General features: G+C 35.2%; 2 protein-coding genes across 2 annotated transcripts; one reads left to right on the top strand and one right to left on the bottom strand.

The window, feature by feature from the left end:
• Window positions 1-1637: 1637 nt before the first annotated feature.
• LOC107873095 (probable pterin-4-alpha-carbinolamine dehydratase, chloroplastic) lies at window positions 1638-5688 on the top strand. Its single transcript, XM_016719820.2, has 3 exons — window positions 1638-2254; window positions 4517-4712; window positions 5361-5688. The coding sequence occupies exons 1-3, from the start codon at window positions 1919-1921 to the stop codon at window positions 5450-5452; spliced, it is 624 nt and encodes a 207-aa protein (XP_016575306.1). The 5' UTR covers window positions 1638-1918; the 3' UTR covers window positions 5453-5688.
• A 453-nt stretch (window positions 5689-6141) lies between these two features.
• On the bottom strand, window positions 6142-8018 carry LOC107874139 (probable BOI-related E3 ubiquitin-protein ligase 3). Its single transcript, XM_047408432.1, has 3 exons — window positions 7967-8018; window positions 6699-7036; window positions 6142-6618 (listed from the first exon to the last, which is right to left on the bottom strand). Exons 1-3 carry the CDS (start codon window positions 8016-8018, stop codon window positions 6142-6144), a joined length of 867 nt encoding a protein of 288 aa, XP_047264388.1.
• Window positions 8019-16774: the final 8756 nt, after the last annotated feature.

Below are 16774 nucleotides of genomic sequence, written 5' to 3'. Positions count from 1 at the left end.
AAAGAAACAATTTATTTTCCTAGAAAAAAAATTTTCTGATTCCATACTAAACACACTTGTAGCATACACAAAAGATGCATTCAAACTTTGTACTTGTCGTTGATGTCAGGTCTCAAAACACCATAAATAAAATTTGTTACAATAAAACATGAATCTAATTACATTTATTTATTTATTTATTTTTGGTCAAGCAAACCAACATTTTCTTTATTCATATACCCAACACTAATACATCCAGTGTTCCATCAATAAACAAAACAAAAATAAGCATAACAAACATGAAAAACAGAGTAACCAATACACCCAGGCATTGTAGTTACATCTCCCTACCCTTCCTTCTCAGTAACAATTCTTGTTAGAATATCTTCTATTCATTTTTTGTCTCAACATATCTTCATTCTATTTAATATCTCTGTGATATTGTATTTACACTCCATCTGGATCTGCTTACAAATTATTTTTTATCTAGAAACCTTCTGATTCCACACCGCTTCATTGCGAGCCTTCCATATATAGTTGATAGTTGCAGCAGTAATTGCCAATAAAAACGTCCTGCTCACCTTACCTTTAGCCGTTCACGCAATTCTCATCCACCAACCTTGCAACATTTGATTCCTAATTATTATTTGAAGCCACTTCATTATCCTTGTCAGGTAAATTTGAGAGAAATCATATTGAAAAAATAGATGATCAATATCTTCATTCATCCTTCAACACAGTGTACAAATCTCATCCGTGATCAATTCTATCTTCTTCGGTCTATTATGCGTTAACAACATTTGATGCATTGTTAAATAGCAGATAAATTGGTGTTTTGGTATGCTGCCCGTGTTCCATACCTCCCTCCAATGTAGCTAGGTCACTCTAGGTCCCCTTCTCCACGCATAGCCACTCTGTATCGTATATGTCCTGTTCATTTTTAGCCAACCATTCAACATATAACCTGCTTAAACATTACCTTAACATCACAAATTTTCTTCCAAGACCAACACGAATCTTTAGGTGCAACATACTGCCACCGATTTGAATTCTTCAAATACACATGATTGACATTGCATTTATTTTGATCTACTATTTTATTCATTTTGTTAGAATTTATATGAATTTAATAACTTAATATATTTACATGACATAATTTGTGACAAATTGGTAGGAGGAAAATTACTTTATTAAAAATTATTGATAAATTTAACATTCTAATAATTAAGGATATTATAGTAAATTTCTCAGTTACGATACAGTACTATACCATCAAATAAAACAATTACTAAATTACAGATGATACAATTCATTCAAATATTGTATTGTACTATACAATATAGTACAACATCATACCATACTGTACCACACATTATGAAATTTACGATAAACTACCATCCAAACAAGTGGTAGTGTAACTAATGATTATGCAATTTGAATGAATGGTAAATAGTTGAGGTACAAATAGTTAGTAACATTATATAATTTAAATTCGTAATATTGTACTAATTGGATTGTGATTTTTTAACGGAGGGGATTTGCGCATTCCAATTCCAACACTCCCCTAACAGATTTGAAAGTTTTATACCGATAGAGCATCGCTTAAACTGTAGCGTATTAGTCAAAAAGGAATCAGACCAAAATACCACCACAAAAACATTGATTGAAATAAAATAAAATAATTCTACATTAACGAAGACCAAGAAAAAAAAAAAACCACATAACCTGTGGTTGTCCATGTGGATATACCTACGGCCTGCAATTTGCCACGTTGGACACACATGCAAGCTGATTGAGAAATCCAGAAGTTACCCGTTTAAGTTCTCGTGAACCGGATGCTAATGTTCAAACCGACGGTCTCCTTCAAATATTCCGCGGATAAAATCACCACCATATCCTTACTAGTAAGAGCAGAGCTGTGAACCCTCTTATCTCTATCATGGCTACTGCGACTCATCTTTGCTTTTCTATACCAATTTCAATTTCTCCTGTCCTTTCACGCAAAGCAGCTAGCTTTGTTACACCCAATTTCCAGACCACTCAATCTAGAATATATTGCAATGTAAACCCATTAGGTGATTTTGGGGCGAGAGATCCATTTCCAGCTGAAATAGAGAGCCAGTTCGGTGAAAAGGTTTTGGGTTTTGCTAGCACGGAGCACAAAATTCTTATCCCAACTGCCTCTGCTCTCTCCCTTGCTCAACAGGAATGCACTCCCATCTCTCCCAGTCAGACTCCCTTGTCTGAGTTTGAAGCTAAACAGCTTCTCCTCAAGGTCAGCTATACCAATTACCCATACAATAAATACTACTCCTTCCTCCGTTTTAGTAAGTGTCTTACTGTGGCTACGCACAACTTACAGAAATAAAAAGAGACCTTTTAATCTGGTGGTATTAAATTAAAAATGTTTACAATGTATACCCTTTTTGTGGTTTTAAACAAACTATATAGAATATGCTGGAATTACAGAGCTACTATCAAGTTGAGGGGTGTAAGACACTTATATTGAAACGGGGAAGTCCTACTTCTCCCCTTTCACTTTATAAAATACTGTTTGACAACAACAAAAGTATTGGCAATAAAATAATGAGAATAAAATAGAAAAATAATGACATCAAGAATTTTATGTGGAAAATGTTTTAAATAAGGGAAAAACAATGGACCAAGAGGAAACTGATATTTCTGTGCAAAGAATTTACACTATTTTTTCTCACACAATATGTGAAATGCTCTTCACTACTCCTGAGGGCTTCTTTTTTGTGTGTTGTGTATAATGGTTCCTACTGTATTTACGCTAACCTACAAAGTATAAACTCCTCATTATAGTAGATTAAGTTACTCCTCTCAGTCCCATGGTTTTTTCCTTTATTCAGAACAGTTTTCCACGTAAAAATCGGTGTCCTTGTTGTTCTATTAATTTTGTTGATTACCATATCTTGGTGCTACGTTATTATTCTATTGATATTACCGCAAATATTACTTCTGTGGCGGGGTTTATCCCCAACATAGGCACGATACTTATGTAGTATTATTACATTAGTGATGGTGGAAAAAAGAAATTTAAGGCTGTGGTTGGAAAGTTATTTGACAGGAAAACATCTTTCATATTTGAGTGCTTAATCCACTTGAATTGTTGAAAGTTATGGAGTTGTTTACTTTGTATAAAATAAACTTATTTGTGGAAAGCATTTTGAAAAGTAAGGATAAAAAATGTCATATAAGTTGAACTGGGGGAAGTTTTTTAGTTGAAGTACTTCACAAGGTTATACGACTATCAATTGAGAGAAATGTAGCCTCTTACATCTCTTCTTGTTTCATAGCCAGGATTTTGGAGGGGTTGCGAATTCTAAGATTCATCAGTAGAATTTCACATTTTGAATCATTTACCAGGGGCCAGGGAAATTGTAGCAATTAAGAAAGTTCTTGAACACGAGAAGCTAGAGCCTAAGGTCTGTCATTTTTCTGTTAGTCTGTCATTGTTATTCTAACAGAATACCCTTTAATGGAACTACATTGGGCAGGTGGAAACTCAGAAGGTAATAATAGATCAATGTGATACAAGAATAATCACGGATATGGGCTTATGAGAGTACGCGTTGGACCCGAGACTTGGTGCGTGCAATTGAAGAGACAAAGAGGACTTAATTATGCACCAAAAACCGTCCATACACTACACTTGGACTACACTCCATAGGTGCCTTTTGTCTTTCCTTCATTAAGGGTTTTTGGACATTTCACTTATGTTGTAATAAGTCTATAAATAGGCTAGTATTAGGTCTTTATTTCTTTAGTTGTTTATTGATATTGAAAGTTGTAACACTTGAACCAAACTCTTTCTAGTGTGAGGAGTGTACAACCTTAGTTTAGGGCTTGGAAAAGCCATCAAATCCTAAAAGAGGGAGATGCTAGAGTGGAATCGCTAGTATTGCCAAACATTGTTAGAAATCTTGGCGCTTGAGTGGTTCACGCCCTCTTGTGGCATTGTAAGAGTGTTGGTGTTGCCTATTACAAGTATTAAGGGTCTTAGCGTGTCACATACACTTAGGTTCTTACTTCTTGTGAGAGTTGATGTCTCACTTCCTATCCTTACACTTCTTGTAATCGTGTTTGTGTTCTTTTCTAGTAAAGCCGTGTATTGTTGTTATCTTGTTGTTGTTGTCTTATCATCTCGTGTTCATCTTGTTGTTGGCTGTTTTTTGGTGTAAAGTACACCTTGTATCATCTCGTTCTTGTGGTATTATTGTTGGCCGAGACTTGTTCCCCTTTTGGTCCTCGGTTTGTCTTGTGTTTTGTGTCTTGTTTCCGTGTTGTGGGTTGATTTCGTTATCACAATGTCTGTTGGTGGTTTGGCTGAGAGAATTACTGTAATGTTGTATCAGCGAGAACCGTGGTGTAACAAGTAAAACATAAGATCTCTGTCAGGTTGAATTGGATAACATAGCACACGACCACACTGTGTTTTGGATAAATGAAAAGCATGCCTTGCTCTACCGCACAATTTGTTTCTCAGTTTCTTCTCTCATCCATTTTGCTGCAGGTTGTAGGTTGGAAACTAGCAAATGATGATGGGGTGCTTAAACTGCAATGTACATGGAAATTAAGAGACTTTGAATGTGGGGTTGAACTGATCAATAGAATAGGCAAGGTGGTGGAAGGCACAGGGCACCTACCCACTCTTCATCAATTAGAGCAGTCTAATCAAGTGCATGCTGAGCTGTGGACTCCTTCCATTGGTGAGTGCACCTTCTCTCTCAGTCTCTCCCCCCCCCCCCCCCCCCCCCCCCCCCCCCCCCCCTCCCCCCCCCCCCCCCCCCCTTTCCCCTTTTTGTGCCCCCCTCTTTCCGCCTTTCTGTTGTCATCATCTCGACCGTTGTTTACAAATTCATTTGTAGGGTGTTCTAAGCGATAATCATGCGGACTTACAACAAGAAAGGGTAAAGCACTTGGCAAATTAGGTTTCTTAACGAACTTGCTCCAAGTTCCCTTGTGAAACATATATAAGCCTTATTTTTCAATATAAGCGTGTTTCCCTTTAATTAAAGTCCGTTCAGCTGAAAGCTTAGAATAGTCAGTTCACTGGGAGGGATTGTCTTTGTTTCCGAAAATCAAGTTAATTCATAAATCATTTACCCTCGCATGAATTTTGAAATGATACTTTCCGACTAGCAAATATTTTGGAAATTCTCTTAATCTGAATGTTTTACGTCTATAATCAGGCCTACTCTACTTCTACAATGTGGTTTTGATTATCTTTTCGCAAAATAATGATATCCTACTGGAAATATGTAACATCTTATTCCTCCTTCCTAGTGTTGATGAATGTGTCCCTTTTACTTGTGTTGAACTTCTTTAATGATCAATTTGGTACTCTCTAATTGCAGGAGGTTTGAGCGTGAATGATTTCATTGTAGCTGCTAAAATAGATCAGGTAAAGACATCGGACCTCATACCAAGAAAAAGAGTCTGGGCGTGATGACGATAGCTTTGCGAATCGCTCGTAGTACAGTTTCCAGAATTGCAGTTGCTTCTTTTTCAGTGAACAAAAGCCTTGTCTAAGCAATGGCCAGGGATTTTTTATCGCATTGTTTTTGTGTATTAACTTATAACTCATTCTAAACTAAAAACTTAGTCGACAGACAACGGTTAGCCATGATCGAGTTCTCTGAACAATAGTATGAATCCAAAAGCATAATAGCAATCCTCAACGCATATGAAGGTCATATCTTCAATTTTTTTTGGTTATTCATACAATGTATTTTACTTCGTTTTTCTCAACGAACTGTCCTACTTAGGTTTTTACGTTGTTTTCCAAAATTCTGTTTGCACTGTATCTCCCCGTTTGCGATCTGTATTATTATATATATCATAACAAAAGTTTGAACTTCTAGTAAAAAATAACGAAGATAAGATAAAAATACAAACGAAAGTATGTTCCAGGCACACGGGGGGAGCATTCTGATATTGATAGGGTAATTAGACTAACAATTTTTATCGCAAAGTAAATCAAGAGAAACAAAATCAAATAAGGTTAATACATTGCAGCAATAGGATTAATCCATGCTAAAGTAAAAACCGAGTCAATAAAATGTGAAGAACAAACAATAAGACTACTCTGTTTTTCTCTTTATATACTAATAATTTCTAACTCGAGAAAATGGGGCATCAAGGAAAAACGACTTCATGTGTAGCACACTTGGGAGTTAGACAAACAGGGCAAACATTCACAGTAGCAGCGCATGATGCACAGACGCAAAGATGGCGACACGGAAATATAATGACAGCCGCCTCTGCCTTGAAGCAGGCTCTGCAAGGGGCCACAGGATCCACCCTATTGGGATCAAAGTAAGAGGACTCGGCGGACTCGTGTTGTTGTGCTGCCCCCGCTTGAGCAGCCGCACAAAGACGAGCTTCCTGTGCTGCAGACCTCATGTCAAGATTCTTAATTCTTGTTTGCAAGTGCCGACCCTGGTAAGTTAACTGGCGTATCGTCTGCTCCATATCCACAATTTTCGTCTTCGCCTGCCTCAACTCTTCTTCTTTCTCTATCAATTTTTTCTCTGCTTCCTGATTCACAGTGCTTATAAGACTATTGTAGTACCGCCTATAAACATCGAACAACATGTTTCTCACTTCTCCACTCTGCAATGAATAAACATGTTGACCAAAATTAAAAGACAGGACGACGATAGAAGAAATGAATGAAGAGGACGCTTACGTACGTGGGATTTTGTAATCTGATCAATGTGGTCATACATGCGTCTGAGAGGACCAGGGACACAATCATCTTCTTCAGTTAATAAAGCAGTGTAGGAAGTGAAGGGCCTCGTCAAAAATCTGTCCAGATTTTCGGGTTGATCAGTTGGTCGCTGCTGCTGTTGGCTGCTGAAGTTGAATGAAAACGGAGACTGACGTAATTGCTGGAGGTGAGGCTGAGGCTGGTGGGGGAAAAAGTTCATGGGCATCGTTCGTCGCTGCTGCTGCGACACTGCTGCAGAAGAAGGTTCCTCCGTTACTACTTCTTTCATCATCCTCTTATTCTTTGCATCAACAGGAACCGCTGGCACCAAATTCAACAAAATGTCATGCTATATATATTTGAATTAATTAAGCAGAAAGTAAGAAGAATTTAGAACGAACATCCACGTTTGCGAGGCATCTTGCACTTTAATTCTCTGATAATTTTTCTGCAAAATAAAGACAACGAAGAAGAAAGTAGTATTGCAGTGAAAGGGAGAGGAAGAGTAGCAGTAGTGAGGAGAAAGAGACATGGGAGGGAAATTCAGTTTTAAAGAGAAGGAAACGGTGTCAAACTTTCTCAAACAGAAATGATGGTTCGAATTCAGAAGGGAAAGACGTTAGTGAGTAAAGCGCCAAAAATATTCTTTTTTTAATAGTTAATTTATGATTTTATTTTCACTTAAAATAATACTGAAAATTATTTTAAAAAAGAATATTAAAAATTTTATTTAAACTTTTTGCCCCTCATTAAAAGATTTCGCTATAGACAAAATTGTCTTTTCACCTATATTGAATAGTAATTATAATAAATATATAAAAGAATAAATTGAAAAAAAGTTTTCTATTTATAGCTGAATTCCTAAATCTATGATAATATTTTTGTAAATGTTTTATTGTGTGTGTATCTCCGAAAAAATAGTCTATTGACTTTTCCTTTAAAAAGAGTTGATTTTGTTGTTTATTTTTGGTATGTTACCTTTCACTTTCTTTCGATCTACCTCTCTAGATTACGCGATTAATTAACTCTTGCTACATATCACAAATTCCCAACAGCAATACGGGCTATGATCAGATCGTTTGGGGTCTCACTCCCACAGGCAGGTTCACTGTCAAATCTTGCTATCAGGCACTCACACAGACTCCCTTAACCCCGGACTTATATACCTAGATTTGGAAACTTAAGCTCCCTCCTAAGTTTCACATTTTTCTCTGGCTTATAGCTCATCAACGTCTGCCAACCTCTGCGTACCTTCATCACATTGGAGCCATCCAGTCCCCCCTCTGCGTGACTTGCCACGCATTATCTGAATCCATCGACCACATCTTCTTCCATTATTCCGCCGCCAAACCCCTCTGGCGCCAACTCCATCTACTACAGCATATTCCCTCTATTTTAGGCTTTACCCCTCTAGTACCAACTACCTGGCTCCGACGTTTACTTTATTGGCATCATAAGCCTATCCATGTCTCTACCTTACCACAAACAATTTTCTTTCCTTTCTTACTCTGGCATCTCCAGTTAACTCAAAATATAAATAAATTCGAGACAACCAACTCTCAACCATCGCTGCATATAGTTCTAAGGCTTAGCCGTGAGTTTTATCATGCTCTATATTCTACTAACTCGAATCCTCTATCTCGCAGCCACTATCCTCCTCCAAGGCTACCCACTTCCCACCCTGACACTATTTACCTCCATACTGATGCCGCAGCACCTACTATGTCCGATTTGGCAGGCATCGGAGGGTTCCTTCGAAATAACTTGGGTGATTGGTTAATAGGTTTAGCAGGCTGTACTACTGAAACGTCCACAGTTATGCAGGAACTTGTAGCGCTACTCCGAGGGCTCCAACTTGCGTACCAACATGAATATTTTTCTCTATGCAGTATACTGGATTCTATAGAAGTAATAGATATTCTATTTGACCCACTACCAATCTACTCACATATTATTGACGATTGCAGGTCCCTCTTGAAGCTACTTCATGATCCACCTATCTACCACATGTACAGAGAATCCAACATGGTAGCAGATAGTTTGGCAAATTTTGGTGCATCAATCATGGGAAGCGAAATAACGTTTTGGTTCACAGCTCCTTTTTTTGTACTGAAAATACTACACGTAGATAGGAAACAGTTTAGTGTCAGTAGGCTTAATTCCCTAGGTTTTTGCCACACTACCTGTACTGCTGATGTCAGTTATGCACCTAGTACTTCTAATGGCTCTGTTTGTAATATGCGGTCGGGTGCCTCCCTGTACTGTTTTAATATATACTAGTAGTAATCTTGGCTACCGAAAAAAAATGTTACCTTTGTCGTGTTTTTTTCCTTTGATATTTGAGTTATACATAAAGATGGAACAATAAAGTCCATTTGAAAAAGAATTCAACCATGTACTTCTATAAAGAGTTCCATTATTCCATGTTCACCATCAACTTTTTTATGATATTTGTGAAGCTTTGATGCAAAATGTATTCAAGAAATTGAGGAGATTAATTTGAAATAAAAGTGATCTTAATATAGTTACATGTTGAAATTAGTTAGATTTAATTTTTACTTGAGATAAAACAAATCATAACGAGCACCTTTATTATATTACTGTTTTATTTTATTGTAATTTTTGATCTGTTACTATTTGTTGTATTTTCTACTTAATACAGGTGGTAGATGAATGTGCAGTGGGGCTTTGAAGAATTTTTGTGTAAAGGTAGGTTCAATGTACTGTTTTAAACTTCTAATATCTCTATTATTTTATTGTTTTGTTGTAGTTTATAGGTGTTAGATGAATGTTTGGTCGGACCATAAGGATTTTTTGTATAAATGTTAGGTTTAGTGTTTTGATATCTCGATTATCGTTTGTTTTGTTGTAATTTTTTTTGTTCTATAACTATATGTTATTTTTGTTATTACCTGTTGTTTTTTTTAATACTTTTGCTACTTTTATTTTTGAACTGCTTAGTACTTCTGTTAATTATTTAGAATCTTTAATTAGTTGATCAACTTGTTGGCTTGAAAACTATTGCCCACTTGTTTAATTATCTACAAATCCTGAAACAGGACATTGCGAAGGACTTGAGTTTGTCCAATTCGCTCAAGTTGAATATGCAAAGGCAACTCAAAGTTTGAAGGGAAAGCTTGAGATTGCGGGTGGCACCATCAAGGTTCCATTCGTTACTGAACATGTTGGCTTATTGTAGGTTTAGGAGCTATTTTAGGTATTTAGAAGTCCCGAATTTAATTAATAAATAATGTTATCTAATTATTTTATTTTCTTATTAATATTATTTGGCATTGTATAGCAAGGTAATATTTTATTTGGACTTCTTCCAATAATTAGGACTTTGAGTCAAACCAAGCTTGCACCTACATAAATTTGCATATGAATTGAATTGGATTTTCAACCTTTCATTTTACACTTTGTGTAGTAATTTTTCTTTGTTAGGTAAAAGAATATTTTTAGTTTCAATGAGAGATGTGTTTTGTATAGTATTAGAAGACAAAATATATGTTCATGCAGTTTTAGAAGACCAAAGTTTTATGTTGTATTTCTATGTTCATGCCGGTATTGTACAATTAGTGCCCGTGTATTAAACTTTTAAAATATAGTCCTAGGATCTATCTATTTTAGTTTAGATTGGTTGAGCTAAAGGACACCAAGAATTGATGTATTCCTTTAGGATTTAAAAGTCTATTCACTCTCAACACAAAATTTAATTGATGAATCATTTGCTTATCAATTACTCTTCTGATCATATATGAAATGTACAGTTTTTATTCTTTTCGCAAGTGGAAAACATTCATCTTAGTTTTTGCGTACCTATAAGAGTTTCGGTTGCTATTTTGATTTTTATTAGAACTTAGTATCACTATTTATTTAGTTATTTTTTACTGTTGCCTGGTGTAAGTTAAATCACCCTTGTAATCGGTTAGGTGACATTACAGTCACACTATTGCTATTTTACATTGCTTACGATTTATGAGCCAATTATATCACAGGTGTGTTGTGGTTATTGTTATAATGTCTAAATCATACTATCTTTTATACATAATCATTGAAAGGGAGAAATTGGAATCAAAGATATTCTATAGTGAGGTTCATTGGTAAGTGTTCACGAAATTATAGAAACATGTTGGGAAGTAGGTCTGAATAGTAATGGATAATCTCTCTTTACACCTAAAAGAATGTTTATGTTAGTGGAAGACAAATGCTTGCTATTGTATTAATAGTAACGAGTTGGTGGACCCAAGGCTATATTCATGTTATTATGTAAACTAGATATTAAGAAAGTAATGGATCATCTTAATTAGAATTTATTAATCTCCAGAGAAACTAGAAAAGAAACTATTTGGAGGAAACTATTTGTGATAAGAGCTTCAAAGGGCTCACCAAGAAAATGGAAAAGGCATTGCTGGTGGGCCTTTTGGGATATTCTTCGTACAATTTTATTTACAACTTTCTTGTGACACTTAAGTTATGCTAATCTCTACTTTCTTTTTCGATTTCTTCAGGTATTACATAACAAAGGCTTTCTATGTGGTATGTATCATTACTTTCTTGTCCATCTTGGATGTTCCTCTGTACTAGCATGTAATGTTAATCTACTGGATTTTTTACTTTGTCACTACAAGGGAATTTCAGATTAGACGGATGATCAAACACAAGTACATCCCATTTAACCTTTCAAAGCAGGTTAGTGAGTTATTTTTGTATTTTTTTAAGCATTGTTCTAGTTGTCTATGAAGGCATCATTGGGTTACTAGGCTTATTTACTGAGAGTATTTAAATCATTCATTGTTACAAAAATCACTCTAGAGAAAGCTCAGCAGGGAGGAGCAAGAGCAACAAGAACTGAAGTGATCCTGATTTCTGGTTAAAAATGAAGGAACAAAGAGATAACATATGGAATAAACAAAAATATACGAAATTGCTACATATTTTCAAGTGAAATGAGATTTGTACTCGTATGTATTTATATATATTTCAATTGCCTGAATGAGTCTCAAAATTAGTTCCTCTAAGGTATTTCAAATACAAGAAATTATATGTCATGTTGGGAATCTTTTATGATATCCATAATTAGAAATAGTTCTTATGCCCCCATAATATATATTTAACATCTAGGCTTGATATGTTTCGAGAAACAAGATGAGACAAGTGCGGTTTGTGATGGTTTTGTACACATGAAGGGAAGAAGTTTAGATGCCCAGTAAGACTTGTAAGAGGTTGGACATAATCGATATGAGGAGAAGTAGAGGTAGGGCGAATAAGAACTTGAGAGAAGTGATTAGACACACATAATGTAACTTCATCTTATTAAGGAGATGACCTTGAATAGAAAGGCATAGATGTCCTGAACTAGGGTAAAAAGTTAGTAGAGAAAATTGAAGAAAAGGTGTCTTTTAAGTATTGAATGAGACATTGACCAACTTAAAGAGTCAAACATAATTAAAAAACTTGATTAAGTTAATTGTGGACTTGATTAATATTTTTAAAACTTTCTAATCTTTTCAAAAATACAAATCAACCCAATCCACACCCCTCTTCAATCCAAATCAACCAGTCTTTCTCCTCTCTCTCTCGACAGCTTCTCTTAACTCTCTCCCAACCAACAGTTCTGTAAAATTTCTCCCTTCAATCCCCGGCGACTTCAACCTCCGGCGACAAATAGTCGGGTGAGTTCCTTTTCGACTTTCAACTGTCAGTCGACGTAAAGACTTCTCCAGCGACAATAACTTTGAGTTTTTTATCGTCCCATTTCTTTTTTCATGGGTAAAACGTTATGTATTTTTAGTTATGAAGAAATAGAGGAACTTGAGCCAACTTCTCTTTTAGTACTGGTTAATTATTTCAATATTTCTTGCTTAAATTTGAAATGTAAACTGAATAAAACCCTAATTTTTGGCATTTCTTCTTGTTGTCAGCTGTTGATTTGATTTATTGGTGATTTTTTGTCACCGTTGATGTTATTAGTATGTGTTTATTGTGTTGGTGTTGTTGGATTGATTTGTTGTTTTTTTTGGTAAAAATGGTGTTACAACAGATGAACCATCTGATGCAACGAACACAAATCTGATGTAACAATAAAAATCTGATGTAACAGATGAACAATCTAACAGATCATTTATCTATTGTGATAGATGACTCTTTTGTTTGGAAAAAATCTAACAGATAACTCATTTTGCAATGGATGAGTGATCTGTTTCAACAGATGAGTGATCTGTTTTTATTGTTTTCAATGGATTACTCATCTGCTGCAACACATTGGTTATATATTGCAACAGATATCCTACCTGGTGCAATAGATGAGTGATCTATTTTTATTATTTCCAATGGATTACTCATCTATTCTAATAGGTTACATATATGTTACAACAGATAACCTTTCTGATGCAAGATCAATGATCTATTTTTATTGTTTCCAACGGATTACTCATTCGTTGCAACACGTTGATTAAATATTGCAACAGATAATCTTCCTGGTGTAACAAATGAGTGATCTATTTTTACTATTTCCAACGAATTACTCATTCATTGCAACAGGTTGGTTATATGGTGCAATAGATTAGTGATCTATTTTTACTGTTTCCAATGAATTACTCATCCGTTGCAACATGTTGGTTATAATTTGTAACAGATAAACTACCTGGTGCAACAGATTAGTGATCTATTTTTATTGTTTCCAACGGTTTACTCATCCGTTACAACAGGTTGGTTATATGTTGCATTAGATAAACTACCTGGTGCAACAGATTAGTGATCTATTTTTATTATTTCCAATGGTTTACTTATCCATTGTAAGAGGTCAGTTATATGTTGCAACAGATAACATACCTAGTGCACCAGATGTGTGGTCTGTTGGAACTATTATTTTATTGTTGTGCATATTAGATTTACTATTATCCTTTTTAACGATGCATTAATCAATTATAATCTATTTTATGTTCTTGTTAATTTAAGATAATATGGCTCCCAAAAGAAAAAATATTGAATCAAGTCCAAGTAAAGGAACAAGTGAAGCAGCTAGGCTACATCCACCACTCTATGAGCTTGCTTGACAAGCGTTATCTCAATCAGAAGCAGAAGATAATGAACACGGGGAGGAGGAATATTTCAAAAAATATAATCCAAATACTAATAGCCCTTCTACCGAAGAGTTCGTCAAAACCTTCAGCATTGATCGTTATCCTATGAGAATGCAGTGTGATGCTGCCACAGATTTAACAGGTGATTTCATGGTTAAGTCAGCCATGGGAAAATCTTTCGACGTCTTTATAAAAATACTTCGAGAATAAAAATTGAATTCTTATTTCAGGAAAAGATGTTTTGGGCAATATCTTGATTTATCGGAGGACAACAATGCTTGTTTCCAGATGAAAATGGTATATGATCTTCTCAAGCGTAGGTTTATGTATGAAAACAAAGATAAGATGGATGAGGTGTGTATAAATTACTGTGGCATGCCTGTTTGTTTTGGTTGGAAGGAGTTTTCCATAGTTACTGGACTAAAATGTTATCCTCCTTCTCCTTCTCAAGTTACACCTACTCTAACCCAAAAAAACACCCCGCACACTCAAAAAAAGTAAAGACAAGTCGAGTGATCGTGATGACCTGGTGTCCATTGGTGGTCTAACCTTCAAAAATAAAAATTTGATAGAAGTTTTAAAAGGTAAAAGACTTTCAAAGAAGCACAAGCAATCTTTGTGCTTGGTTTGGTTTATACATAATATTCTTTGAATGAGAGACGTTAACAACATAAGCCTCGGTTTAATAAATCTCTCCAAAGATCTTGAGGCATTTAACAGCTATCCTTGGGGTTATGAAAGCTTCAAAATATCTGTCAAATATTTGTTGACTCCGTTAATTCCAAAGACAGTCAACTTATATGGCTTTCCATGGGCCTTCATAGTAAATATTCTTTTATTATGATATGATTCATTTTTTTATTCAATAATGTTTTTGATTTATTGGCGTTATGTTATAGGCTTGGGCATTTGAAGCCATTCCTTATTTGAGACAACAAGTGAACTACCAAGAATAAGTTTTTTGTCCAAGAATCATGAGATGATTGTTGGCCAAAACTGATAAAAATATAAAATCTTGATCTTTTCAATCCCTCAAAGGAAGCAGTAACTCTAATTCTAATCAAGTTTTTATTTTAATTAACGATAAGTTTAAATAATTTCATCATCATTCTAATATATGTACTGATTTATTTTAGATTGTCCATCTGTGGCTTGTTTCGACCTCTTACTTTATGGTCTGTGTAAAGATTGTCCATTATTCTTGTTGTTCATAATGGTAGTGGTAGTGGTAGTGGTAGTGGTGCTGCTGTTGGGGCTAATGATGCTCCTCTTATAGTTTTTGAAAGAATAAGCCATTATGATTATGATCATACTGGTTATACAGATTTTTCTCCAGATTTTACCACATTTAGTGAATATTCAACATGCAAATGTCAAGACTGCGAGGCGAAATATGATGGAGTGATTAATGCTATTAATGCACTAACTACTTCTGTAAAAGAAATGACATCTAAGAGGGGTGTCATTCCATCAAAGAGGATTTCATATCCATACATTCCACTAAAGATCAAGGTGGCTAAGAGGAGAAGAAAAGATATTTCCAAGGCATCATCAAGCATAAAAAAAAGTAACATTGTAATGCCTCTGCCTTTGTCTTGCACCGTTGTTCAATGTACAAGGGACACAGGAGAGCATCATGAGCTAAAGAAGGTGAATGTATATCATCTGTTCCAACAAACAAACGGCACATATCTGTTTCAACAGATGATACATCTGCTGAAAATTGTCAAACAAATATATACATTTGTTGCGACTATTGTCTAACCTATTGCATCAGATGTGTTATCTGTTGCAACATATGTCCCTCTATTTGGGAAAATCAAATAGGTTTTCGTACTATTTTATTTTTTACCAACAGATGAGTCTTATGTTGCAATAGATGAGTCATCTGTTTAAAATTATTGTACCACTTTGTTTTACCTGTTTGAATTTTTCCCAATAGATAATTCATCTGTTGCAATATAAAGACTCATTTATTACAACAGATAGACTATCTGTTGTATATCTATAATTAGCATTGATAATTCTGGCTTTCAAGGTGGATGTCACAGTAGAAGCTACTGCTGAAGAGCATAATATCACAGTTGATAATCCATTAACTGCTTCTAAAGAAAAAGAAAAAGTAGAGCCTGTCAGTTCGGGAGAACGAAAGAATTGCCCATTTGAAAGGTTCAACATCTCGGACGAGGCTCCAAAAAAACTAACAAAGTTGATAAACGACTATTTAGAATGGATTGCCGATGGACTGTTAAAGCATCATGCCGGCAGGTACATAAATCAATTTTAAAGATATTGATTTATACAATTTTTGTTGTAAGAACATGACATTAACACATATAAATCATCATGTAGAAAACAAAATGACGAACACTACAAAGTGAACGAATTGAGTCTTGGTTTTGATATGTTCGACTTTGTTGTTGTACATCCCAAATGAAGAATTAGTTCTATTTGATGTCACATCCCCAGACTTGTAGGAATAATGAGGTTTAAATGTCATACATATTACTATTAATTAATACTTTATTTAATTGCATCTGCGTATTAATTTTTTCATCACGTAATTCAAAATATTTTATAATATGTGCAGCACATCGATGTTATTTTTTACTACCTCCAAAAGAAAGCCAAGTTACAAATACAAGAATAATACAGATACTCGATAGGTAATTATTTATACAAAGTTTACATCAATAATGCTTACGATAGGTATTGTCAACAACAACCGGAAGTTTCCGATAATGAGAAATGCTTAATCAACATCATCAAAGGTTTTAACATTCCAATTGGCTTACCTTGGCATTTGGTCGATGAAGTATACATCCCAATCAATTATGGTGATGAATTCCATTGGGTGTTGGCTGTCGTCGTTATAAAAGAGAGGCGCATCAAGTTTATGACTCGATGTCACGAAGGAGGCGTTCCAACCCATCATCTGAGATACAAAAGCTGGCCAATATATCGCCTACTTACC

This window comes from Capsicum annuum, chromosome 3 (assembly GCF_002878395.1).
Source record: "Capsicum annuum cultivar UCD-10X-F1 chromosome 3, UCD10Xv1.1, whole genome shotgun sequence".
In the NCBI taxonomy this organism is placed as follows: domain Eukaryota; kingdom Viridiplantae; phylum Streptophyta; class Magnoliopsida; order Solanales; family Solanaceae; genus Capsicum; species Capsicum annuum.
The sequence above is the reverse complement of the archived record's forward strand: the minus strand, read 5'-3'. Positions and strand labels throughout refer to the sequence as shown.

What these genes read in the sequence shown, in the direction of transcription:
- LOC107874139 (XM_047408432.1), bottom strand. Translation starts at nt 8,018, where the DNA reads ATGCGTGGCAAGTCACGCAGAGGGGGGACTGGATGGCTCCAATGTGAT. An exon ending in ATGGCTCCAATGTGATGAAG is followed by an intron (nt 7,037 to 7,966) that starts GTACGCAGAGGT and finishes ATTTGGTGCCAG; the next exon opens with CGGTTCCTGTTGATGCAAAG. An exon ending in ATCAGATTACAAAATCCCAC is followed by an intron (nt 6,619 to 6,698) that starts GTACGTAAGCGT and finishes TATTCATTGCAG; the next exon opens with AGTGGAGAAGTGAGAAACAT.
- LOC107873095 (XM_016719820.2), top strand. Translation starts at nt 1,919, where the DNA reads ATGGCTACTGCGACTCATCTTTGCTTTTCTATACCAATTTCAATTTCT. An exon ending in CTAAACAGCTTCTCCTCAAG is followed by an intron (nt 2,255 to 4,516) that starts GTCAGCTATACC and finishes ATTTTGCTGCAG; the next exon opens with GTTGTAGGTTGGAAACTAGC. An exon ending in GCTGTGGACTCCTTCCATTG is followed by an intron (nt 4,713 to 5,360) that starts GTGAGTGCACCT and finishes CTCTAATTGCAG; the next exon opens with GAGGTTTGAGCGTGAATGAT.